Source organism: Ochotona princeps, chromosome 1 (assembly GCF_030435755.1).
Source record: "Ochotona princeps isolate mOchPri1 chromosome 1, mOchPri1.hap1, whole genome shotgun sequence".
Taxonomy (NCBI): domain Eukaryota; kingdom Metazoa; phylum Chordata; class Mammalia; order Lagomorpha; family Ochotonidae; genus Ochotona; species Ochotona princeps.
The window spans coordinates 94,006,385-94,033,551 of record NC_080832.1 but is presented as its reverse complement, the minus strand read 5'-3'; the positions used below and the strand labels follow the sequence as shown (position 1 = coordinate 94,033,551).

Sequence of the window (27,167 nt, the reverse complement as noted above, 5' to 3'; positions counted from 1 at the left end):
GACATTTGCTTCTGTGACTCCTTTACTCTGCTACCTTGCTGAAGGATGTGAGTGAGTCATGTGCCATTTTCAGCAAATACAGCATTGCCAATTTGCAATTTCTTCCGCAATTAGGAAGAATCAGGACTTCAACATTTGCATCATCACACCACAAAAAAACATCCCAAACAGAAATGTAGCATACTGACCAGCAAACTGTGTCCGGACTCTGGCAGCTGCGGTTGTGATTAAACCACTGTCTTCCCCAGAGTGGAAGCCTTTCCCGGAGAGGTATCCTGGAAGGCGCAGCTTGCTGCCCTGGATTGGCGTTCCCTGCAGTTAACCAGAACACATTCAAGCTGCTGCCCAGGCTTCGTGAGAGTCTACCCATGCCACTTCATTAGAAACGGGTGCAAATGTTATCCTGGACCTCTTTAGAAACCGAAGGGAGACAAACCTCTTAACTGGACAAGGAACAAGGTTCCTGGTGGATTTGCTTCCCTAATTTCTTATTCTTTCCCTGAATTCAAAGCAATCATTATGCAGAAAATGAACTCAAGGTTAAAGGGCGAACACGAACATGGAGATCCCCAAATGAAAACAAGTGATTCTGAGGGAGAAACAAACCCAACACACTATAAGTACATTAGAGCTTCCAAAATGTCAATAAGTATTAGAGAGATAAGAGTTAACATCAGAAGGCGCAAGGAAGGTGAATACTTGGTGTGTAAAGGAACAGGGGCTCTGAGAAACTGTGCATGGATATTCTGCTGCATCTGGTGTTTTAAGGGAAACAGGAAAAAAGCAAACAGGACAGTATGCAGAGTAGTTATGTCTAGATGGGCACTGTTCAAACACTGAACTGCAACAAGGAGTGATATTCTATAACTTGATATCCTAGACCTTGTATCTTGTTGCTACCACCTTATCTTTTACATAAGATATGGAAAGCGGGAATGATCCTTCTAAAATTCTAACAGCAGCTCATAGGAAATATCTAATGCAATCCTAACTATGAGATGTGTTTAAATCTAAGTTGATGTGGAAATTCTGCTGACGTAAAAATAAATACATCTCTTGGATAAAGACGCAATACTCCTAAATGAACACACAGCCAATGAGTTATTCTGAGGAAGTGAATAAGTATAAATTACGTGTGCATTTTGAAACTAATTTGTTTTCCCTTTACATTGTGCTCAATGTTTAATTAAATGTGTAAAACCTTTTGAAACCTCAGCTGCATTTTATATTACATTCATATCAAATATTTATACATAAATATTTAAATTTTATATTCATATGTAAGGCACACATATAAAATGCTCGTTTTTAAACTGTTTGCACAATACAAACATACTTCATCTATACATTCACCTAAACATAACTGTTTACAGATCTGAAAAAATTAGGCACTGAGGAGGGGAGCAACGGCCTAAGACCTGACAATGCCGACCAACAATCTACAAAGAGGTCAGGCTCCAAAAATGATGAAACTTGTCACTCCAAGTGGCAGGATTCATTACATGAAACATCCAAAGCATTTTCTCAGAATGCCTCAATGGCTTTTGCTTCACATCATAGACTCTGATAATATCACACTGCAGTTTTATTTGGTTGTTTTTTATGAGGCTATCTGAGAGTCATAGTCTTGTAATAGTCAAATAAAACATGTAGATTTTGATTTGGAGGATTTTCCACTTTAAAAAATGTTAACTAATACAAGAATGTAACCCCAACTATTTAATATGCCACCAGAAATACTGTGGCTCTTTCTGTTCCTGCTACAATAAATTCACCCTAACTGGAAGGTACTTGCAGATGCAATCAATGATACCAGTATCTTCTATTTGGAGGAAAAGAGTGGCAATGAGGGAGTTGAGAAATGAGTGAGAAATGATGAAGGAAGGGTGGTTTCTGTATTGGGATTTCCACGGAGCCACAAAATAATAAACTTTCATCTGCTTGTTTCTTGTTATTGGTATCAGGACTGAGCAATAGATAGGACAATGCTTGCAAAATCATAAAGGGGTTTTAAAAGGGAGCACATTTCTTCTGAGATCAGACGAGATCGGGCGCGTTCAGGGTGGTATGGCCATAGACCACATTTCTTTTATGAAAGGATTCTGCCCTTCAAGTTGCATTCTTGATCATTAAAAATGATGTACTTGCTTCTTTTCAAGAAAAGGTGTTTAAAGATATTTTAGTTTTCCAATTGTTGCAAATTAACTCAAAAACATGATTATTTAGTGCTTATGCCTGTCATTTCATGCAGAACCTTTAAAAAAAATAGGGTTCGCGGAGAGCTTGTGTGGCACCTACCATGGAGTAAGAGAACCAAAAATAACAGATGGCAGGGAGCTTGCAGGTATGACTCTGGCAAGGGGACACTCATCCAGGAGATAATGATGTAAACAGTCTGAGTTCTGTCAACCTCTGCTGGGTTATTGGATCAGAATCTATAGAGAGGTGTAGTATTATTGCAAGTCCATATGTTAAGGGATGGTGAAGCAGTGTTAGTGGGTGAGAGCTGTAATTAAGGAAGATGGTGAAGACTAGGATCTGGGGCCTTACAATACCTCTGCAGATGACACTGGATAGTCTGAGCTCTCTGCTGGTTTACAAGGAGTTGACATTTTGCTGTTTGTCAACCATGGTTTACCATAATTGCGTGTTAAAGGATGGAGAATCTGTATGGAACAACGGCAAATCAAATGTAAAGGATAGCAGATTTTTTTTTAAAAAAAGAAAGAAGCCACAGAAAGAAACATTAATAGCCAAGGAACACAATTCACAGAATAGCAATTGAAAATAGGTGTGAAGATCTGATGACAAATCACACACAAAAATAACAACGGAAAATGAATGAAGCTCAAAAAACCTGGTCTGAAAGATAACAAAGCCCCTAAGAATATCATCTCCATATGGGCCACTAGGCAAAAGCTGATAATTTTAAAATAATAAATCCATCCTTCCCCATACGGTGAGAAGACACACAATTGGGCACAGTGGGTCCTATACATTCTAGGGATCTAAAGCATTCAAACCACTCAGGACCCTTGATTGCATCAGAGGAGGTAGATTTTTATCCCAGAGCCTTACCTTCGGTGTGCTGGCGGCAGGGACCTGTGGGGAGGCTGCCTGGCCAGCCTGGCTGGACAAAGAAGTCGATCTGTTGGGTGAGGCTCCTCGTGACGAAGGCCGGGATCTACGGCCCCGGGGCCGGAAGGCAGCCATGCCTTGACTGGCACCATCTGCTAAAATGAACTTCTCGCGCAGTTCCATGTTGGTTCTTCCTTTAGCTGGATTACATGTAAATACAAAACAGCACATACAAAAAAAGGCAAAGAAGGAATCAGTTGTTGATGGCAAGTGGGGCCACCTGGCACCAGAGATCACGCTGAAAAATTCAAGAACATCTTTTTGCCATGCCAGCTCCAACTCAGCATAACAAAAAGTTAAATGCATTCCTTGACAATGCATTCCTTTCAGATACAAGTGAGTTTGGGCAGGAAAGAAAAAGTGTGCTTATTCTAACATTAGACACCAGCAAGAATAACCACTATTAAAGAAAAGAGTCAGCATGAAAAATGGAAAGCTCATGCTAAAATACTATAAATCCACCAGCTACTGATGCCCACATGGTTTCATTACCCTTTCACCACACAGAGAAGACAAAGCAGTAAAAGAGAGACTGTGTCTTTTGCATGTGTTGTTGAGGTCAGAAGAATGCCAGTATTTTCACATTGGAATTAATTGAACAATTGAATTTCATACACAGAGAGATGGCTTGTTAGTCAAGATGACAACACGTAAGCTTCCAGATTTTTCATTTAAAGAATGTCGCTACTATTTTTATTTTTGTGAAAAGTGATTACCAACATGCATTAACATACACTAGACCCAAGGGTCCATGAGGTATTCAGGTATGCTGCACTCATACAAACACATGTGCACACAGAGAGCACACCACAAGAACCAGTGAGCAATGTGTTAGCATGTGTCCCATCACACAACTCCTGCATTGTGCAACACACGGGTGGTGTGTCAAATTTTGAATTTTAATTTGGAAGCACCAGTTCAGTTGGATATGAGTTAAGCCATACGTGGTGGATGAAGCATGTTATTTTAAAATAAACGATTAAAGCAAGAATGTAAAAGTCAGAGAGAGAAGGAAAGAGGGGAAAGGCAAAGAGGGGTTGCCAACCTATAGTAGGCTGAGTAGTAGTAATTGAAGAGTTTGATTCCGAACGTAACATTTTACTCCCATGATGATGAACTAGAAAAAATGACATAGGAGACCAATCACATTAAAGAATACTGTTAGCAGGAGAAGAAACAAAGTACAGCAGTTGAATATGCAAAGGGCGTTTAGATCTGGCCTTTGGCGCACATTTTAGAAGAAAAGTTGCATCTGGGAAAGAAGACCTCAGTGGCCTGATTCTGTAAGGAACGTGTACTTTGCCAGTCTTTTTAAATGTCCCTAATTAACTCAAAGAACAGTACTCGGTCCACTTTCTTCCTTGCCTACTCAGAGCTGCAGTCTACTTTAGGCTCCATTATTTTCAAAGCAAAATGGAAACAGGTGCTTCCGTTCTCATTTGACTTCTCTCCCAGGAGTGTCTTTGGCAGACACAGAATAGGGCCACTGTGTAGGGTTACCTAGAATCCCTGGTGGCTTGCAGACCCTGACAGACCTGTGTATTCAGACACCAGCCATGGGAACCCAGAGACCCACATCACAGGAGCCCTGCCCTCCCACTGGGTAGCCAAAGAGGCAGGGCTGGAATAAACAACTGTTGTTTTTTGTTTCAATCTATTAAAATGAGTTCCCAGGTGATGGAAAGTGGTAATCATTTGACTGCTTTGTTTTGAAAGAAAAACAGGCCTGCTGAGTAAATGCATCCTAATTAGAAACTGCAATCAAGTGACCACTTATAATAGAAATCAAGTAAGAATTCAAAACTGACTACAGGCTCCGAGCTTGGGAAAATAAAATGCTAAGACAAGGCCCTTGGCTTAGTAGACACAGAGGAAACTTTATTATTGCATGAGTGTATGGCTCATGTTCTAATCCGCAGCTTCAAGGTCAGAGTTCAATTAGATGACTACTTTTAGATGTTAAGACTTGCCTTCCTCATCTCCCCATCAGTCCATAAACCCTTTGACTTTTAAACTCTTACTATTCATTTAAAATCTCTATCACCTTAGTCTTCTTTCCTCTTTGTTACTGGAAGGCAAAACAAATCCTTTCCTCAGAGGCTCTAACTGTTCTTTTCGAAAACTGCAGATAGAAGGACAGCATCGAGAAAATCTATTAAGAAAATCTCTGCTTACTGGTCTCATGTTTATCCACAAGAAGTAAAAAGAAAAATACAGGGTAAAGGTGAGTTACATGGCTACCACCATAAATTCTTCCAAACTTCAGGTTGATAGACTCACGTGCAAAACTCTGTATTGAAATAAATGCTCAAAGTCTTCAGGGGTCTTCAATGGTTCCATGGAACACAGATGTTATAAATAGATTGCATGGGTTTTTAACTTTTGTGGTGAAATAGCCATCTGTCAATGACACCCTCTCACAAACCAAAGACCCCTCGAGAGTGGCGTATCCCTTCATGCATCTCTCTTGAATAGGCGGCTCCTTACCCCTGCAAGGATCGTTTTTCACTAAGAATTCATCAAGTGCCATCCAGCCACCTCCAACACGAACCATCACAGTGCTCCTTAGGATGCGGACCAGTCGTAGTTGCTGGGAGTCTCCAAACTGCGCAGGGAAGAAAGAGAAAATCTCTAATTGTCAGTTATCATCCTAGACGTCTGCAACTAAAATGCAATCTGCAGAAGCTTAAGCAACCAGATTTAATTTCTTGCTTAGCGATTAGTAAAAATCTCAGAGAAGAGGGGGAAGCAGTGTCGGTGAATGATCTGCGTTAGCCTGCCACATGCTGATTTAGCCCAAAGGAAACAGTTTTGGGGGAAAAACAATTACAAAGGTTATCAGATATAAAATTAAAGTTTTGATCTAACAATTCTTTTTTTGTCTTGTGATGGAAATAACACAAACACGGCAGTAATTGAAAAATGTTTCTAGGAATCAAAGGTATGAAAATAAGCACTGGCTCATTAGCCCAGGGCTTATACAAAATGAGATTCCATGAAATAATTTATCAAATGGATTCTTCTTCCAAAAAAAAAAAAAAAACTTTTCCATTGAAATCTGTAGGAGACATTCTTAGAAACTCATTTTATTTTCTTTACTTTAGCTATTCAGAGAAAAAAAAAGCAATGAATATGACCAATAAACATTTCATAGTCGTAAATCAATTTGTTAGAGACTGGATTAATGTGTCATTCTAGATTACTGCTGTTCAGAATAGCCAGTGACATTATTATTAATGATAAGAGTTCTGAAATGTAACAGGTTTCTCTCAAAGCTCTTTGTACCATAATTGTTGACACTAGCAAGCATTCAGCTTTTTCATGCACTTTAAATGGCTCTCTGCTTACACGGAAGTGCTATCAATGTTGAATAAACATTTGCATGATGAGCAGTTCCTGATCAGATATTTATGTTTTGAAAACCCATGAGAAACGATTTTATACTTTTAAATCATTTCTAATAGGCTTATGTTCAACTTTTGAAAATCACCATAATTAATTTTATGGTTGTCAATACAGCGGATAACAAAACAAAATGAACAGTTAAACAGAAACAGATTGTTCACAAGCAGATGAGATACAACTGTGACTGTGATAATTTGGGTTCATTACGGATAAGCAGAAAACTTAAAACTTTAAGCAGAAACCAACTACTATTTTGCCATAAGCTTTAACATTGAATTTCAGGAAGAGAACCCTAAAACAAAGCCAAAGCAATCCCATTCAGGATAGTGACCCTCAGAGGACCTGGAAAGCATGCGCAATGCACCAGCAGGAATCCATGTTTTTAGCTTGAAAAATTTTAAATCACTTTTTCTAAGTCTGATTTTTCAGTATCAAGACTTAAAATGATCCTACCATTGAATCTGTTCCTGAAATGGAAATTAGAATTTAAAACTCAAAATAAATGCTTATTTTGTTAGAACAAATTTGTGCTGCTAATAAGCAAAGGGAAAGGGGGGAATTTAAAGAAAATTACCCTTAAGGAACCAGATAATTTAACCAGATAATTATGGCTCAAGATTATACTTAAAACCAAAAGTTTTAAGGAAATAACTGAAAGTATTATATAGAGATAATATTCAATTTTGCTAAATATGATTTTAAAAATTTTTAATCTTAAAGTCATTCCGTAGACAACTAACATTATCTTTAGAATTTCTATCATTTTTCCAATAACTAACTCATGAGACAAGAAAAAAAGAATATGTTACTCTTTGTGTCTACAGTTAATAAAACCTTTTGAGGTAAGTATTATTCTCTTCCATTAACAAATAAAAGATGCTGTCCCAATAACAAGATTGGAGGGGATTTCTGCCATGGTGTATCAGGCTAAGCTTTTACCTGTGACACCAGCATCCATATGAGTGTTGGTTCAAATCCTGGCTGCTCTACTTTCAATCCAGTTCCCGGCTAATGGCCTGGGAAAGCAGCAAAAGATGGCCCATATCTTTGATGCCACATATCTAAGAGGGAGGCTCAGAAGAAGCTCCTGGCTCCCAGCTTACTAGCCCAGCATTGGTCATTTGGGGAGTGAACCAGTGGATGGAAGATCTGTCTCTCCTTTGCTCTCTTTCAAATAAAAAATAAATATTAGAAAAAAAAACAAACAATGGAAACAGCAACATTTTAGTATTGAGTATTTCTATTTCAAATCAATTGTTCCCTTGTTAAAAGAAAATAGGGTTAATGGATCATTTGAAACTTGAGATATAATATCCCTTACAAAGGGAGTGGCACAGTAATACCTAATCTGATAGTATACAAAGCATGGTTCCTCCCAAAAGGAGACAGTACAAATAGTTTCTCCTAGAAAATGCTTAAATCCAAAGACAATTTGTGGCAACTCTCAAAATTCAAGTTAGCATAAAATGAGATTTTGTGTCAGTTCCACACAGTAACTTTCCTCGAAAGGAACAGCATCACTGAAAACCCCTAGTTTCTGTTTCTACTTACAGGATGCCAAGGCCTAGATCCACAACAGTGAATACCTGGCAAGCCACTGCTTTGGAGAGAGCATGACCCGCATGGCTAAATGCCATGCAGGCTTCCCTGGACTTTGAAGCTGATCCTTCTCTGACACTGTATAACACATGTCCTACATAGTTAGATACCAATGTGGCTACAAAGATACGTGTGGAGAATCAAAATTTTGTACTAATGAGTATAAAATATATGCCCATTTTATTATTAAACATGGGAAATGAAAATTGCATTTGTAACACAATGCTGCAGTTCATTATCTGGTTTGCTTAAAAGTAATCTCCTCATTTGAGACATGAGGCAAAAAGGAATCCTGGATCAAGGACCCTTATAGTGCTTACAGATACACCACGCCAACCAACAATGTAGTAGCTTGGGAAAGAGCATGGGAAAGATTGGCCATGGCAAGCTTTAATGACTATGAATTAAAGATTAAAAAAAATCATTGGGAACTGGAGAATACATTCCACTGGTTTATACCTGATTTCCCAGGAAGAACTGATAAAAAATGAAAAATGGAAGAAAGACACAATTAGTTCAACAAGAAACTTTCTCTATGACTCTAGAACACACATACGCACACACACTTACACTGTAGGTTTCTGGATATAGTATCTAGGTTAGAGATGTGCAGGTACCCAGTTGTCCCAATGTCAACGAAAACAAAACTGTTGCCATCATTATTTTTGAAATGCTAACATTTCAAATTTCAGTTAAAAATTGGATGTGTAGAATACTTTGCAATGTAGATATATAAAAATAAAATGAATGTTTTATTTGTAATTCTTTGTAGTAGTGAAACAGCACATTTCCTCTCTAGCCACTACATAAAAGAGATGTTCCAAAAAGAGAAACTAAATCAGAGAAAGGGTGATGAAGTCATACTGTATTTCTGATTTGAGGAGGGTGAACAAGTTATGGAGATTTCTGATTAAAAATAATTGCACAAATAGAAAAGAACACTGCCTCTTTTTAAAAATGAGTTGATATTTGTGATGTTGCAGTTCTGATTTGGAATCTCTGTTTGAAATCTGAAAACTTACCCCTAATCATAGTAAAATGTACAGTAATGTACAGCGCCCTAAGTAGATGACATCTTGTGTTTTCCTGTGAATAATTTTCTTTTTGAAAGTAATGTACAGATTGCAAGTGTCAAAGGTATGTCCTAATACAAAAAGGTAACTTTCTTTATGGAATATACAATGCCAGAAGTTGGAGGTTCATACACAACTACATTTGTATAGAAAGTGAGAATAAAAAGATTTTCTACAAAACAACAAAATCAAATTGTACATAAGCTTCAAAAAAACCTACGAGGTTATTTTGAAAACTTACCCTGTACTTGTTATCACCAATCTGTTCAACTTGAAATCGTTTTGCACATTTACACTTAGCTACCTGCCTTGTCACCTGCCAAAAACAATGATGAAATATTCACTTCAACGTTAGTAGTACATAGTGGAATCCTTATAACTCTGACACACAGGCAAACACGAAAACAAACACAATGGTTGTAGGAACTGTGCATGATATTCTGGCAGAACTGATGTAGGAGGTCAGAAGAGAAATGAGTACCTCGTCTTCAATTTTGTCAGCATCTGTGATGGGCTTATATGCATCTTTATTTGGGTGGAGAGCTGCTACAAATTCGTAGTAGTCAATGTAGCCATCCCCATCTCTGTCAAAGATGTCAGCGACCGCACTCATCTCCAAACGGCTGGTTGGGAACTCTTGGGTTTTTGAAATAACAGTAAGTGGTATAACTCGTCAGTTGTCAAATGCACAATTCAAACTGTACATTTTAATCTCAGTGTGAATGGCTACATACCAGAGAGATCAAATACATTAAAATCCTTTCTCAAAAAAGAAGATCTAGCAGTGAGTATTCAAGCCTAGTGGTTAAGGTGCCCATGCGCCTCATCAGGTTCAACTGCTGGACCAGGCTCCTGACTCCAGGTTCCCGCTAATGCAGACCCTGTGTGGGAGCAGGCAACGGCGCAAGCACTTGGATTGTCCCAAACCATCTAGGAGGTCTGTATTCATTTCCCAGCTCCCAGATTTGAGTCTGGCCCATTGTAGAGACTTGGTAGGGTACATCAATGAACAAAAATGCTTTTTTTCCTCAATCCCTATGTCTCTCTCCTTCTCTCACCCATTTCTGGCTGTCTCTAACTGACAACAAACTTGACTTAAGCCATAGAAAAAGGAGCAGATAACATGTGATCCAAATATATCCGATTAGAATGAAAATACATGAAAATGCTGGTTTGTGGCTTGCAAATTTTTTAACCTCAGCAATTCCCTATGCTTTGACTACTACTCTCCTCAAGGAATAATTCATATAAATTTACTTTAAAAATAACATCTAGCACTGTCAGGTCAATATATGCAAATGACTGAATAATCCAACAACGAAGTAGCAAATAATTTGAGAACTGGTATAGGATTCCAGTATACTCTCAATGACCATATTACATCAGAATATGAATGAAAAAGAAAGAGACTTGCATTTAAGCAATTCCCACATCAGGCAACAATAAAGAACTTAATAATCAAATATTCACTGTATTATATGAAAGGGGATGTGGCTCACTGCTTCAATGGAGTAAACAAATGTATTTGTCATCCCATAATTTAAAGAGGCATGTATTTTACTAAGATACTTTTTTTTAAAGAGTAGTTACTTCCTAGTCAACTTTAAACATAATATTGTCCTAGTACACGAGCTTAATGTTCTTATAATATTAAGTTATGTCAATTTTCTCTAAATACTTTACACTGGTTATAGTGTTTCACTTGTGACTTACTTGAGGAAAGAATTCCATCAATAAATTCTTGCCGGGTTATTTTCCCATCTTGATCTTTATCAATTCTCCTAAAGAAGTCCATCACTCGAGATTTCTTATGATTCATCCACCGCATGTATTTTTTACGCCAGATATCAAAATCAAAGTTAGCAAACTCCCTCAGCTGAAAAGGGCAAAGGTGTTTTGGTTGAGGTTACTCCAGTGCTCACAGTACACCTTATACTAATTAAATGTGATAATTTTGAGAGGTTTCTGGGTAATAAAATATCATTCCTAAGAACAGTAAACAGTATGATCTTGCAAAGGGAACTCGGAAATGCTTCTTTTTTTTTTTTTTTTCATAAAGCTTAGTTCATTAAAAACACCTACTTCTATTTACACATACTATTTCTAAAAATCAAACCTGAATATTTCTTTTTTCTGGTTGCATTTTTTCCTTCTTTCATTTACATTAAAGGAACAAACTCCATGCATTTCACATATACAGTTTCCAGAGTAGAATGATACTCCCGTCTCTGCCTTTCCTCCTTCCCTGACTCCCACCCTCCTAGCTCCATCTTTCTTTTAATTTTTATATTGACATACTTTCACTTTTCTTTATAATCACAGCCTAACTTTCTAAACTGAATGAATATTCCAACAAATATTAAGTACAAAAGCACTGTTCCTCAACAGAACAGATGAGGGGTTTAAATTATAAACCTTACAATGTCAACCTTGCTTATACACATTGCAGGTTTTTTGTACTCTGTATATTCCCCCAAATCAGAGAAAACATGATTTCGGTGTTATGAAGCCTGGCTTGCTTATTGCACTCAGCACGATGATCTCCAGCTGCATCTATGTTCTTTAAAAAGATGGGATTTCCTAAAATTTCTAACACCAAAGCCACCAGGCACTGCTGTGTGATCCACGCTCTGCTGTGACAGCAGACCCAGGTTACCAGCTCACTTTACTCAAAACTGTATCTTCTCACAGCTTACACTTGGCAAGTGACTCCCCTACCTAGTTTTCTAAAAACTGTCCCATTTCAGGATCTAAAACTCTAAAATTCAGATTACAGATGCACATAAATAAAAGTTCTGATGTATAAGTGAATATATATTTGCCAGATAATCTCATTAGCAAACAGGTCAAATCAGATTTTTGTTCTTAAGGGGGAAGTCTCTGATTATTCAAATACAGTATTATTAAATTTTATTGATTCTCTAAATGCAAATCTCATGTATCAGTTTTTAAAAAAACACTTTTTTTGCGTTCATTTTGGAAGTAAAATGCACACTCAATAAAAGCCTATTTATCCATTTTCAGATAAGTTTCAGATTTTGGCAAAGCATTATGATGAATGAGAGAATGTCAATCACAATGAATACATGAACAGCCTGACCTCCTCCAGCCTGTCCAGGGCATCATTGAGCTTCCTCCGTCTTTCCAACGCCAGGAGCCAGACTTGCTGCCATTTGCTCACCAGCAAGTTAACCCTGGGATTCTTAGTTTCAATTTGTGTCTGAGATCCAGAGGGATATAGCCCTGATGCTGGGAAACGCTTTCCTGTTGAAACATAATCTTAGTTAGGAATGCAGAGTTTTGAGGGTTCTAAAACACATTAAGTCTTGGCCATTTTTTTCTCTGGGGGAGGACAGCACAACAAATAGTATCTTTACTGACATGGTTCATACCATGATGACCTGGACCTTTTTGTTGCTGTTGTTACATTTTCATTTTGAATTTTGTGGTATAATTTCATGTAGACTGGGATTTCTCCCCAAACTCCCACACCCCGACAGATTTTCCCCTTGTTGCAACAATAGCATAGTTCTTCCTAAGGAGTCATAACTCCATCAGTCTGTTCTGGACCTTTTTTTTCTTCTAAATTCAAGATCACACGCCATTCATGCAGAAAAATATCTCAGCAGAGGTATCTAAACATTGGAAAACTCTCTCAAGAAATTTGTAGTAACTACATTTTCCACCTTCAAATCCTTGCCATTTCAATGAGAATGAAGCAGGCAGTAGTTTTCTCTCTCTGGTAAATGAAGATGAAAGAAATCTCCCAAGGCAGACAGTAAGATGCTTTATAAATCCCAATCACACATGGAAGTCGGTGTGGGGGATCTTAGTTCTCACCTCGGCCTCTTTTCCCACGGAGACTGTGTTTCTTGCACTTAGTCTTATATTTAGTGTATTGCCATACTGAATTTTCTCACTTGCTCTGACCACTTAACCCAAGTGTCTACAGCTTCACAAAACAATTGACTCACTTTGCTCATCTAAGTAAAGGATTACTTGAAAATGTCCTAGAAAATCTGTGACCTACAGTCACATAGGAATTTGGTCTCCAAGCTGCAATATGTATCAATACATTTATAAACCTTCACTGAACATTTAACTACATGACTGGAGGCATACTAAACACTTCCTGGGTTTTAGCTCGTATAATTCTATTCACCATCCAATGAAGTTAAAATGATACCCTATACAGAGGAGGAAATTGAAGCTTGGAATCAGTCTAGGTAACATTGCCCATACATATGCTTCCCAGTTGGCAAGTTGTAGAGCCAGTTAAAGAATCTGACTCCAGGGGCCAGCAGAGTGGCTCAACATGATAGTTTTCCACCTGCTAGCTCCAGCTGCTCCACTTCAATCCAGCTCCCTGCTTGTGGCCTTGGAAAGCACTGGAAAATGTGTCAAGTTCTTGGGCCCCTGGACTCATGTGGGAGACCAGGAAGAAGCTCCTGGCTTGGATCAGCTGGGTTCTGGCCACTGCAGCCACTTGGGGGAACAAACTAAAACATGGAAGATCTCTGGCTTTCCTTCTCTGTGTAAATCCGCCTTTCAAATAAAAATAAATAAATCCTTATAAAAATAAAACAGAGAATTTAACTCTAATGTTCCCAGCTGCTTTGTTAACTTTTATCATTATGAAATACAGGAATTATAATAGTCTGACCTCACTTTTTTTTAAATTAAGGAGCCCTTCAGAAATACACAAATTTTACATCTTCTCCAGGCCAATTGCTGTTGTTTATTTATATTCCTTTTATTGTGTTAAGAAATCCCAAGAAACAGCAAGTCCCGCCTGAAGTCACATAAATATAGATATAGCTGTGAGCAGTTAGGTCAGCTAATCAACACTACGACCATTTATTTGTTATGTTCACCATTAACATTATTCACATAATGAAAGGAAAAACAGAGAGCAGTGATTTGTGTTATAATTTTTCCCAATTTTTCTAGTTAATAAAAAAAACACTTCAACTTAATAACATTAAACACAGAAATCCAGATGATACACATATTTTAAAATTTTTATAAATTTGTTATAAAACTGGAGCCCATGTAATCTTTTAAGAAGACTGTTCATAAAAGAGCTCATATGCAAAATCACCAATTGTTCCAACATTTCAAGAGGTAACTCAATGAAAACTGGCTTCCTCATCTAACCATCTTCATCTAAAAACTATTAGCCGCTGCTTACTTCCTGCTCGTCCCTTATCCAAGACTGGAATGTGGGACTGTAACGAGGAAGGATCAGCTGCTCTCCTCTTATAGGTCTTGGTAACTTTATCAACATCGGGCTGCTTTCTGGTCATTTCTTCCATGAACGTCTGAAATGAACAAAAGAAAATGTCAGTTAAATGAAAGCATTACTAGACAAAAGCACCTTCTGAAATGAACGAAAAACACTACATATTACGCTATGACTCCTACAGAAGAATAAAACATCACATTTTGCAGAATCTGAACCACTATAATTTAGCACGCTTCAATTGTGGAACAATGTAAAATGTTATAGCTACAAACAGAGTAGGTTAAAATTAAAAATTAAAGTAGTTTGTTTTAATGGGAAGATCAGTGGTGACTCTGTGTAAGTGATATAACCTTCCTGTGCCCCAATAAAAGTCTACATATTCTTCCAGAAGAACCTTAGGAAGCATCTGCCCATCACTGAACAGCTGATAAGGGTACTCGCTCAGACCCTTCTGCAGCACATTAATCCTCATCATTGAAATATGGCTCTAATAGCTTTGACATGGAGTGACATCTTAAATACACATTAAATGCAAATACATTAAAACATTGTTCCAGTTAAAATTTACTACATTTAGTATGCTCTTGCTACTACTAACCAGGTATCCCTATACCTGGAATGTGTAGGCTACAGAATAGCAGAGACAGCGGTGAAAAGCAACAGGGAGAAGGAGAGACAGGTGAAAGTGAAAAGAAAAACATTTTTAGGAACAACAACCACGTTGGAGAACTCTTTAACACTTATAATCATAAAGAACCTGATCTGAAGACATTTAAGTTTGCTTTGAACACAGATAACTCATTGTATCATTAAAATATAATAAAGGCAATGTTAACTGTTTAGTTAGCTGATGGATACTTATTTTCTCTGTAACAGCATTACACAAGCTAATGAGCAAAACAATAAACAAGAGTGAGCATGATGCTTATCATTTTAGAGTTTCAAACATGCAACCTGTACAGAAGTAATTTTTCTGAAAAACACAATGCATTCTCTTTCACATACGATGGGTCCGGAGTATCAAAGGTCATCTTGGGAGGAAGATTAAAATGCAACACAGAGCTTTCAAAGCAGGTGCCAGTGGAACACACAGAGATGAGTGAAGTGATCAAAAGGAGGAGTGACGCAAATGGATAAAACACAGGAGAAGAGCTAGCATTGAGAAAGGACAGTGTAGCACACAATGTGAGGTGCTGGCACACAAGTATAACTTCACAGAGGCAACAAAAGGTGCTGCAAACAATGCAGTGGGTGATTCAAGAGAAAAGCTTTAGAGCAATGGTAACTAGAAACCTGGGTGTATAGGAGCTGAGGATCATGTCTGAGGTTATGAAGGTAACCAGCACAAAGAAAACTTCTGAGAACTATAGCAGTGGAAGAAAAAAATTTCTGAGACAATGGCTAGTAGGGATTAGGATTGCATTTGTTTTACCTGGTGTTCTGCAATGAGGGCTTTCACCTCTTCAATCTCCTGGGGGATGACTTCTTTGTCCTTATCAGTGAGTGTAGTTTCTGCCCACTGCAACCAAGCCAGCAAAGCTTCCAGCAACTCCTGTTTAGCAATGAGCCCAGACAGAGCACTTGCTAATCTCTGCTGATGTTGCTTTGCCCAGGCCAGCACCTGTTTAGAGAAACCAAAATGTGAGTTTCTTCCAATGACACAAATTTTAGTTATACATTAGGATCACCGTGGGCTATCCCCATGATGTTTCCAGTCTTTCTAGATTCTACTACTGGCAGCAAGACACAGTTTGAGGCATGATGTCTGTCATCTTTGAAAGTACAAAGATGTCAATCATTCACACTTCTTTGGCACTTGAAAGGAAGATCAAGAAAGTATTCTCTGAAGGACCAACTGTGTACTCTACATAGTATAGAGTGTAAATTAAAAACTTAGGGAATGTTAGACAATTAGATAATTAATTCACTTTCTGTAGAGCAATCTATTCTGAGTATACCATTCACTGAAACACTACTCAACTACTGATTATTAAACTAACACAATTTGGAAATGAGAACAATGTTTTTTTTTTTACCATGAATCAAATAGTTGTCATTTTACGTTTCAGAGACATAACTGCAAAATAAACTTTCACTGTTTAATGACAAGTGCATTTCAGAGCCAAGTAATACACCACAAGTCTAGTAATGTGTAAGAAATGGAAATATTTTCTTAGTGGAGGCCTCATTTTCACACACTTGTAAGAGTATCTTAATTCCTGAGATTCCCCATTCCATTCCTACTTTCAAAGCAACTCTGAAGTTGACTTCAGAAATACTGACCTCCTCAAACCTGGCCCGGATGATGGTTATCCAGTGCTTGATGGTGGTGATGGAGTCAGGATGGCAGATGGCCAAAACAGCATCTCCCATACTAGTGGCTTTATTTAGCTCAGCTCTTTTTTCTTCCAGTTTCTTCATGAATTCCTAAAGCAGGAAAGAAGGCCTCAGTTAAATGTGGTACTAACTGAAAAAACTCTGGTAGCATCACTTTGTCACAGTTAAACATAAAGTTAAGTTGGTTTATTCACAACTGGAAATCAGCTTATTAAGATCAAAGAAGAGAAAATGGTCAACAAAACACTTTCTGATGCATATTTCAAAATGTAACTATAGGATGATATTACATGCTTTAACAAAGAGGCTGGTGTGGTAACGCAGCTGGTAAAGCCACCGCCTCTATATTCACATCCTATCTGAGCACTGGGTATCAGTTGCTCCATTTCCAATCCAGCTCCCTGTTAAATCCTGGGAAAGCAGGGGGAGATAGCCCACACATGTAGACCCATGCATCCATGTGGAAAACGTGGATGAAGCTTCTGGAGCCAAGCTTTGGCCTGGTTCAGTACTGGCTATTTTGACTATTTGGGTGAGTGGACCAGCAGATGAAAAGATATCTCTGTGTGTGTGTGTGTGTGTGTGTGTGTGTGTGTGTAATTCTTTCAAACAAATAAACAAAAATTTGAATATGTTGAGTAATATCAGAGATTCATCAGATATAAAAAATACTTATTGAGATAAAAACAGTTTGAACAAACAAGAGAAAGGTTTTATTAACTAAAATGGTAATAACTGTACCAGGAAAGATAGCAATATGTGAAAACAAAAACAACAAGGAAGTCAGAAGATTAGGCAAGGAGCTATATACATGTTTAGGTTTGGAGGAAAGAAATCCCAAAGCATCCTCTTACATAAAAAAATAAAAACAAACTTTCAGAAAGAAAAGACATAGGTCAATAACTGCTGTGCATCTCCAGAGTACATTTCATAGGGATCAGGTGGAATCAAGTGTGCTTCACAACAAGGAAGCATTCTGGGATACACATTATTAGACAGTTTTCCTGTTGTGTGAACAACATAGAGTGTACTGATGCAAACTGCAATGGCTCCAGCATCCCTGGGCAATATAATTATGGCGACCATCATACATGCAGTCAGCCACTGAGGAAACACCACTTGGTGCCTGACTATACACTGCTGGTGACTCGCCTGGAAGAGCCAAGGTTATGGCCACTGCCTGGTGGACTGCAGCATCAACTCCCCACTTGACTCTATGTTCTTGTAGTGGTGTGTGCCCATGTTATTTTTTAAAGATTTATTTATTTTTATTGCAAAGTCATATATATATATATATATATATATATATATATATAGAGAGAGAGAGAGAGAGAGAGAGAGAGAGAGAGAGAGAGAGAGAGGAGGAGAGACAGAGGGGAATATCTTCCATATGATGGTTCACTCCCCAGCTGACCACAATGGCCATTGCTGCGCTGAAGCCAGAAGCCAGGAGCCAGGAGCTCTTCTGGGTCTCCCATGTGGGTGCAGGTCCCAAGGCTTTGGGCCGTCCTCCACTGCTTTCCCAGGCCACAAGCAGGGAGCTGGAAGGGTAGCGGGGTCCCTACTTGGGGTCCCGGCACGTGTAAGGCGAGGACTATAGGCTCTAGGCTACCACACTGGGCTCTCCCCAGAACTTTTGTCTGCTATTGTGATGTGCTTGTGGTCCGGTCAAAGCCACCAGGACTGCACCGTGAATGGAAAAATGTTTGAATGTATCAAGTGATTCAGATTTATTTATTTTTATTGCAAAGTCAGACATACAGAGAGAAGGAGAGATTGAGAGGAAGATCTTCCATCCAATGAGTCACTCCCCAAGTGACTGCAACGGCCAGTACTGCGCCGATCTGAAGCCAGGAGCTCTTCTGGGTCTCCCATGCGTGTGCAGGGTCCCAAAGCTTTGGGCCGTTCTTGACTGCTTTCCCAGGCCACAAGCAGGGAGCTGGATGGGAAGCGGGTCTGCTGGGATTAGAACCAGTGCCCATATGGGATCCCAGCAGTGCATGCAATGCGAGGACTTTAGCCCAGCTAGGCCATGGTGCCGGGCTCAGCTTGCTATTTTTAACAATCAGATTTCCATAAGAATCTGTTCCTGCTGTTATGAAATTCAATTAAATATTCTGTTTTTCTTTAACTGGTGAATAGTGAATGAATGCAGGAAGGGAAATATAGAGGAATTTAATTTAAACAATGTTACTCTGAGATATTATTACTAAGAAGCACTTTATGAAATTATAGGTAATTCTGTGCTTTTGAAAATCAGTTCATTCTGCAAACCACTATTCTGCTAGAGACACTTGTTTCCTGGTGTTTCCTGGACCTGCAGTGAAAGCAGTGACACTCTGAATAGGCTACTTTTCACAGGGCTTTAGATGTGCAATGTGGGCTTTTATTAATGGACCTCAGTGATGGATGATGAACAGCCCATTGCAACAAAATATAGGTTTTCATATTACTGAACGAGATAAAAATAACAAATTGGAGGTGATTTTTCTATCATATTTCTAGGTTCAAACTTAAATGATATATGTCATATTTCATTCCTCCAGCTAATGCTTTACATGCTTGCCTACCTTTGTTAATAACAAGATTATTATAGATGTTAGGCCACATATCTTTGAGAGATATGTAAATCTGAGAGCCTACTCAGATTCCATGCATTTCCAAAGGAAGGATGAAGTCTGGAATAGAGTTTTCAGGTCAATATCTGAAAACTCTAGATAGATTTTCACTTGTTTAGTTATTCAATAGTAGATATACTCATTAAATTTATTTTATAAGTCTATCATTTATGCTACAGTTTTTTTGTAAAAAGTATTTAAACAGGCTCTTGATTAAAAACAGAAGCGGGGACAAATGTGGCACAGTGTGTTAAGTTAAGCTGCCACTAGGAATGCCAACATCCTGTAAGGGAGTTCTGGTTCGAGTCCTGGCTATTTGCTCTCAACCCAGCTCCAAGCTGATGCCCCTGGGAAGCAGGTGGTGATGGCTCAAGTTCCAGGGATTCTGCCACCCGCACGGGACATAGATCTCCAGGCTCCTGACCTTAGCCGAGCACAGTCCTGGCTACTAGCAGCCATGACTAAAGTAAATAAACCTATTTTTAAAAAAAGTCCAGTAAGACTGGCCCACATGAATAAAAGCACCAACGACACTTGTTGGCGAGGTTGCGGGGAAAAGGGAACCCTACTCCACTGCTGGTGGGGCTGCAGGCTGGTACAGCCTCTATGGAAATCAGTATGGAGAATATTCAAACAACTCAAATTCAACATACCGTATGATCCAGCAATAGCACTCCTAGGAATATATCCAGAACACTTGTTCTATGAGAAACCAACATGCACTCCTATGTTCATAGCAGCACAATCAGTAATTGCAAAAACATGGAAACAACCAAAATGCCCATCAACAGAGGATTGGATAAGAAAGCTATGGTTCATCTACTCCATGGAATACTACTCAGCTATTAAAAAAAACAAAATGCAGTTCTTTGTGGCCAAATGGGCCAAACTGGAAACCATAATGCTAAGGGAAATGAGCCAATCCCAAAAGGTTAAATACCACATGTTTGCCTTAATTTAAGATGATATGATGTTAAGTATAACATGTTATGTTTTGAATGTTATATGTTGTGTATAAACTAAAATTGAAGTATAGGTGAGGTGGTCACAGAAGGTGGCTGGGAACCCGCATTTACTTTTAACATATTGGTTACTCATTACTATGTCAATTAATTCCATAATGATGTAAATTTTGCTGATGGTATGTTGGAGCTTTCAATTGACTGGGATGATACTCTGCTGGCTCTGTCATCAGACCAGAGAGGGTATACCTAAGAAGCCGTTGAACTTGACGGGACAATAAGATGCTGGACTCTATGTTTGGTATACGCTTGCAATGGGGAAATCTCAACTGAACTTGAGCTGTGGTTATGCAACAAGGTGGAGGAATCCACCATGGTGGGAGGGTTTGGGGAGGGGTGGGGAGAACCCAAGTATCTATGTAATTGTGTCACATAATACAATGTAATTACTGAAGTTAAACAATAAATAATTAAAAAAAAAAAAAAGTCCAGTAACTTAAAAGTAAAATTTCAAGCTGAGCGATTCAATTACTTGATTCTGTTGCTTATAAGATCAATGTTAATAATTTACAATCATAACAGTATCATATTATAGAGGTCAAGCATATCACTAAGAAAGTTTCATTTTTAACATGAACATAAAGTGCAACAAAACTGATCAATTTTGGTCACAAGGCTAATAACCCCTGAAAAACTCCTAATGGGTTACCCAGAGATGGAAATCAGTGTGAGTACTTTTAGAACATCCGTCTAAGAAGAAAGCATAAAAAGACAGTCACACATGCCATTGTGCAGGGGACACATGCAAGTAAACAGAGAACTCTTCTCATACAGAGCAGGTGTCTAACCCCTTCTCAGGGAGGAAGACATTCACGCAGGCAAATGGTCTATTTTCTCTCCTTGCCTGGATTTTTTTTTTCATTACATTTTACTTAGCTTTCAGATATTACTCACTTTATGCTGATCGATGAGAGTCCGCAGAGCATCCTCATCATCTGGGAGAACCCCGTGGAAGCGCAGGGTCTGCTCGGCCTCAGCCAGCCACTCCAGGAGGGCATGCACCACCGAGTGGAACTCCTCTGCCTAAGGGTGCACGCACACACAACAAACAAGATTCCAAAGGTGACCGTCAGTAGATGGACAGAACCACAACAACCTATTCCTCCCCTCCACAAAGTAAAAACTTCACATCCATCTTGTGCATTGTTCCCATTATTAAGATAAAAATAAAGGCTGAATCTATCTAATGGCCTAGATACCAACAACACTTATCCACTGTCACAAATTGATTACAGAGAAATAACTCAGGCAGCATTTTCCTAAGAAGACATTAGAAAACTCTCCTTCTTAGAGTCAGTTTATTCCTCGGGAGAAGGTCAGGGAAGGATGAAGGCAGTGATGCTATTTCCAGTTCCTTCTCCAGGACTGCCCCGGTTGATGAGCCTCGCAGGTTTTCACTGGACTGGTTCTTGTGGACCCTTTGACCCTTACCCCAATACACCCAGCTATGGCGACATGGTTGTTACCTGACGCAGGGCTGCTTCCAGCCGTGTTTGTTTTGATATGGAAAGTGCACACACGGTCTCCCAGCGCGTGCTCAGCTCCTGCATCTGGACCTTGACCCAGGAGGAATCGTCCCTACTGCCTTCTATGAGTTCCCTAGCTGAGCGCTTCAGGGCCTGCACGCTGCTGGTCCTCTTCCCCAGCTCTTTCTGGAAGACCTAAGAAAAACATTTTCAGTTACATTTTAATTACAAAACCACAACATTTTCTTCTTAAAACATTTATGTATATAAAATATCATGTCCAGTCATCTTAGCCCCACAGCTTCATGACTTTATTTTTGGCAAAATCTTCACAGAGTAAAAATTACACTTGCTTCTATGTATGGTCTTATTTGCCAGCAGTCACACTGGCTGTTTATTCTGGCCACAGACTTAATTCATGGCATTGAACCCAGGGTTCTGCAATTCTGGCCCAGGAGTCTGTATGTGCAACTAAATTTTTTTTCAAGTAACCAACCTCTGTCCAGAACAAAACCAAGCTATTTTTCAATAAAAACCACCACAGATGAATTACCATCTGGCTATGTTTACGTATTGGGTCATTCACAAAACAGGCCCATCAAAAACAATTCAAACACATGTAAAGAACTCTGACGGTTTTACACCAACAGTGTTAAACATGATGCACCTGAAGAAAGACATTTACACACACACGTACAGAAAGTATAGTACCTAAATACTTGTAAGGCTACTCCAATAGTCCTGTATTTCAAACTCTTACACTTCCTGAGCATTCCAGTTATTTCACTGATTCTAAAGGATGAAGTCATTTTTGATAACTTCTAATAGATTAAAAAAAAATCTGGCAAGTACCTATACTAGTAAATACTTAGACAGTTAGCTTACAAAAATGGTTTGTGTGTAAAAAGTAACATTACACCAGTCATAAATCATTGACTAAGTGCCAGGAAATGGAAACATTGCAACAATCATGCACAAAACATTTGTTCCAAGACAAGTAATTTTTAAAAATTAATTTTATGGGTCTAAACAATGAACTCTGTTAGTCTTTTTATTTTCTGTTAATATTCAAGTATAACAAAATCTGCTTATGGGTAGAATCTTACAATAAAAACAGAATAGAGAAACAAATATTATGAAGGGCCACTATTTACAGAATAGTAAGATCAAAATAGTGTAACCAGAGAAGTATAAAGAAAACATACCAAGATGGAATCAAACAGAATAAAGGAAACAACATGAATTGGAGTGCATACGAAGTTAACTCTGCCACAGTCATTCTGCAATAGTACTGTGCGTCATGCTGTTTTCAAGATTTTTGCTGTATGATATCACTTGATCAAAAGTTAGGACTTTGCACTTAGTATCAGCAAGACTCTTCAAATGTTATGTATGATTTATGTAACAGTTTTAATATACCTGACAGAAGACTGCAGAGAAAACAATTTTCTTGATGTAAATAATAATCAAAATCCTCCTAGCTGTGTATTATCTAGTGTATTCACAAATTGCTATAATTCAATGAGAAGGTTAATACAATTTAAAAAACAAAAAACAAAGACAGCTGTCTGTGACCATCTTCCACCCAGGGATTGTGTCACAAAGCTACACATGTATACACTGAGCTAGTTCCAGGTCACTGAGTAAATGATTTTACATTTGGTATTGTAATTGTTTAAATGAATAACTACAGACAGTTAAAACATTCTTTGAAATATGTTTTAATGCGCAAGAGAATGAGAGCCGTTCTTAAGTTCTAAAAGCTTTTACATCTGGTAATTAAAGACAAAAGTATTTTTCAAATACTATAGTGAACCCCCCATTATTTTTAGGTTTCACATACAAAATTGACCAAAGCATATATATTTTAATAACAAAACCATTATGTAATACATGTTCAGGCTCCTTAGTTTAAAATGTTAGTGTAAGTGGTTACGTTTTCCTCTATACTCAGAATAAACAAGCCATACTACAAATGAAAATGACCTAGATAACTCTACCTTGTGATTATCGATCAGATTCATTACTAAATCAATGTCTCCATGGACAGGCTGGTCTTCTGCTAGTTGGGGTTCAACTCTGTATAACCAATCAATGAGGGCCTGCAGAGCATCTGTGAACTGTCCAGAAAACAATAGGGCTTCCTCCAGCTTGTTTTGTCTGGGGAAAAAAAAAAGAGTAAAATAATTGTTCTTAGTAACAAAAAGGCTGCCCTTATACTTCTGCACATCCAAAATTCACCTAAGACAGTTGGCAGGTTCTCACAGGAAGGATAATCAGCGGAAGGGCAGCCATGGCTGTTTCTTTGCCTTCCTTGGAAAACAACAGTTTTCTCCAATTTTTTTATTCATTCAATCCATGGCATCTATTCCAGGAAATCTCCTTTATCACTACCTTTGTAAAACACAGATCCCTCAAGTTTCTTCATGGAAACACATTCTTTTCGGTAAATTTTTTACTACAATGCAAAGTTAAAATGTTATCTCAAAAACTAAGAGAGAGAAAGGAAGAGAGGGAGGGAGAAAACAAGGGAAGGAGGGAGGGAGGGAAGACTAGGAAAGGAAAGGAAAACAAAAAATAAGGAAAGAAGGCAGCGGGGGAGAACTGTATCTACGAACTGTTTTGAATCTATTCTCTTTGTAGTGATACCACATGCTGTGATCCTGAGAATATAAAGTATTTCCTTAAAATATTTTCTAACTTATTTCAAATGATCAGACAGTAAATCTGATTTTTTTGGTATACAGTTCTATAAATGCTAGAACATTTATAGATTCATGGAACCGTCACCAAAATAAGATGTACAATAGTCTCATCATCTTCCAAACACTCCTCAGGTTTTCTCTCTATAGTTTCATTCTGTCACCAATTGTAAAGGCTGGCATTCACAGATCTGCTTACCATCACTGTTCATTTTTAACATTTTAGAAATATCATAAATGATATAATTTATATGACATTGTAAAAAGATTTGTAGCCTTGAGACTAGAGAAACTTAGAAAGAAATCAACACTGCAAAAACCCACTGTGAGGCTCTCTAGAACTGATAGAATATTCCACTTGATCTTGACACTGACAAAGTAATTAGGACTATGGAACAATGACCAATTTGAAAACATTAACAAGGTATTTGAACTCTTCTACTGCTTCTGTATTTTAGCGAATATTTAAAATTAATAAACTGAGTCTTCAGGCTTTAATGGAAGTTAATGGGAAAGGGGGAGATTGGGGAAGGAGTGGCTGAGCCTTCGAAGGGAAGATTGGCACAGATTCATATTACCCTGCATGCCACCTTAAAGAGCCCTTGTTTTATTTCATATCCTAGAGTAAGTCCCCAAAGGAAATGAAGCAGGGGAAACACTGAAGCCCATTTACAATTTAAAAGCATTATCCTAGTAGTTGTATGGAACTCAGATGAAAGGGCAGATAAAAATGGAACAGACAGACAGACATGATTGGTATAGTTAGCCATGAGATGACAGAGCTTGGAATATTACACCTGCTTTCTCAGCACATAGCCCGTATGAATGGATATTCAGGTTGTGCGTAAGTTCCCCAGGTCCCAAAAGTGTTCCTGCAGGGTATTACCACTGTACATTTCAAAGCAGTGCATAGCATAACCCAAGTGTTGAAAACACTATACCTTTCCACAGACTTCCCACATATGGTGTCCCACTTGTCCCTGAGTTCACTCAGCATATCATCTAGTTTCAGGTTGTCATCAGCCAGGGAGGTTTTCTCCTTCAGAGAACGCCCAGTCCTATTCGTGGTGTCATATACAGAATGCTTGGCTCCAAGTGATTTCTGAAATTCCTGTGTATTTAACAAAAAAGCAATACGCATCTGTGTTTGAGATGAATAACCAAAGCTAGCAGAAGCATCACAAGAGGCAATCCTGAAGATCAGAGTCTAAACCCTGGGAGACGACCAACCAGTGACCAAGCAGTGTCGTGCTGTGGTGCTGCATTCCACACAGCAAAGCTCAGGCCACAAAAGAACCTTTGAACTTTTACACTGAAGTTTTTGTGTTTTTCTAAGATGCCAGCTGTTTCAGACGGTAACTACACATGCCAAAAAAAAAAAAAAAACCCTTTAAAGTAAGGTAAATCATCAATCTTACCTAGCTAAGAACCTTAAATAGTTTAATAGCTCTAATGAAACAAAATTGTTTTCATAAGCTATTGAAAATCCTAGGGTTATCAAGAGGAAAATGCAATCAATATTGATCTAGTGTAGCCTTAATAAAACAGAAAGCTACTACATTTTGGCTTTTCTCTCCAACATATTTATACTCATCATACATTTTGAATGTTTGTAATCAAGATTAATACGACTGGATATCTGAGCCAGAATAAGGACAAGGAAAAATCTCATCTGTAGTCCTCTCTGTTTGGACCTACTGCTCATTCCGCTCACAGCACTTGGAAAGCCCACATCCCTGCTCCTTACCCATACAAAACCCTACAGAAACATCAAAATAACTACAGATGCTATCCACCAGTGACAATGCCAATAGCAGCACCACAGTCCACTGCTGTTCACACTGCTGGTTGACCTTTGTGTTGTCTAGGTATGTGAGGGTATTTCAAAAACCTCAGAGAAAAGTAGCATTCAAAGACATTCAGTTTTCTGAAAAGGGTTCAAATGTATGCCTGCTTTTTTCATAATATGTCTTTTTCATAAACTCCTTGTATGGTTTCAAAAAATTCTTCCAAAATAAGCTTATCATTTAATTCTATTTTCCATTAATTTGTTGACAGCCCTGTGTGTGTCTGTGTGTGTGTGTGTGTGTGTGTGCAGGAAGGAACAGTTCTATGTTTTGCACATTACCTAATTATCAGATTAAAGTCCTTGTAGGACTCCCATTATCATTTTATACCTGATAGATCTTTAGAAGCAGTTAATACAAGGATAATAAATAAATATATGAACTCTGCGATAAGAAACGTGAGCAATTTAACAGGTAGCTCACATACACAAAAAAAATCAAGGAAACTTAATTCAGTGATTCATGTAGTAGTACCACAGTAAAATTTATTATGCAAATAAATAATTTTTAAAGATTTATTTTTATGGGAAAGTTAGATTTACAAAGATAAGAAAGAGAGGAAGATCTTCCATCTGCAGATTCACCCCCCAAGTGTTCACAATGGCCACAGCTGGCTGAACCAATGCCAAGAGTCAAGAGTGTCTTCCGGGTCTTCCACCTGGGTGCAGGGTCCCAAGGCTTTGAGCCTTCTTCCACTGCTTTCTCAGGCCACAAG

At 38.3% G+C, this 27,167-nt stretch overlaps 1 protein-coding gene across 13 annotated transcripts in view; it reads right to left on the bottom strand.

Annotated features, from left to right (window-relative positions):
• DST (dystonin) overlaps nt 1–27,167 on the bottom strand; it is a 434,986-nt gene that overhangs the window by 1,856 nt on the left and 405,963 nt on the right. For 4 of the 13 annotated variants that reach the window (XM_058661883.1, XM_058661921.1, XM_058661933.1 and 1 more), the window contains 16 exons: nt 25,547–25,716; nt 23,904–24,063; nt 21,904–22,098; nt 21,332–21,460; nt 16,744–16,887; nt 15,893–16,081; nt 14,407–14,536; nt 12,316–12,479; nt 10,929–11,091; nt 9,697–9,851; nt 9,457–9,531; nt 8,602–8,619; nt 5,626–5,743; nt 3,079–3,278; nt 2,556–2,666; nt 189–312 (listed from right to left, as the gene is read on the bottom strand). In XM_058661883.1, coding sequence (XP_058517866.1) covers nt 189–312; nt 2,556–2,666; nt 3,079–3,278; nt 5,626–5,743; nt 8,602–8,619; nt 9,457–9,531; nt 9,697–9,851; nt 10,929–11,091; nt 12,316–12,479; nt 14,407–14,536; nt 15,893–16,081; nt 16,744–16,887; nt 21,332–21,460; nt 21,904–22,098; nt 23,904–24,063; nt 25,547–25,716 — 2,245 coding nt within the window. Of the gene's footprint in view, nt 1–188; nt 313–2,555; nt 2,667–3,078; nt 3,279–4,183; nt 4,256–5,625; nt 5,744–8,601; nt 8,620–9,431; nt 9,532–9,696; nt 9,852–10,928; nt 11,092–12,315; nt 12,480–14,406; nt 14,537–15,892; nt 16,082–16,743; nt 16,888–21,331; nt 21,461–21,903; nt 22,099–23,903; nt 24,064–25,546; nt 25,717–27,167 lie in introns of all 13 variants that reach the window. The other 9 variants (XM_058661874.1, XM_058661928.1, XM_058661889.1 and 6 more) reach the window with 5 other exon arrangements.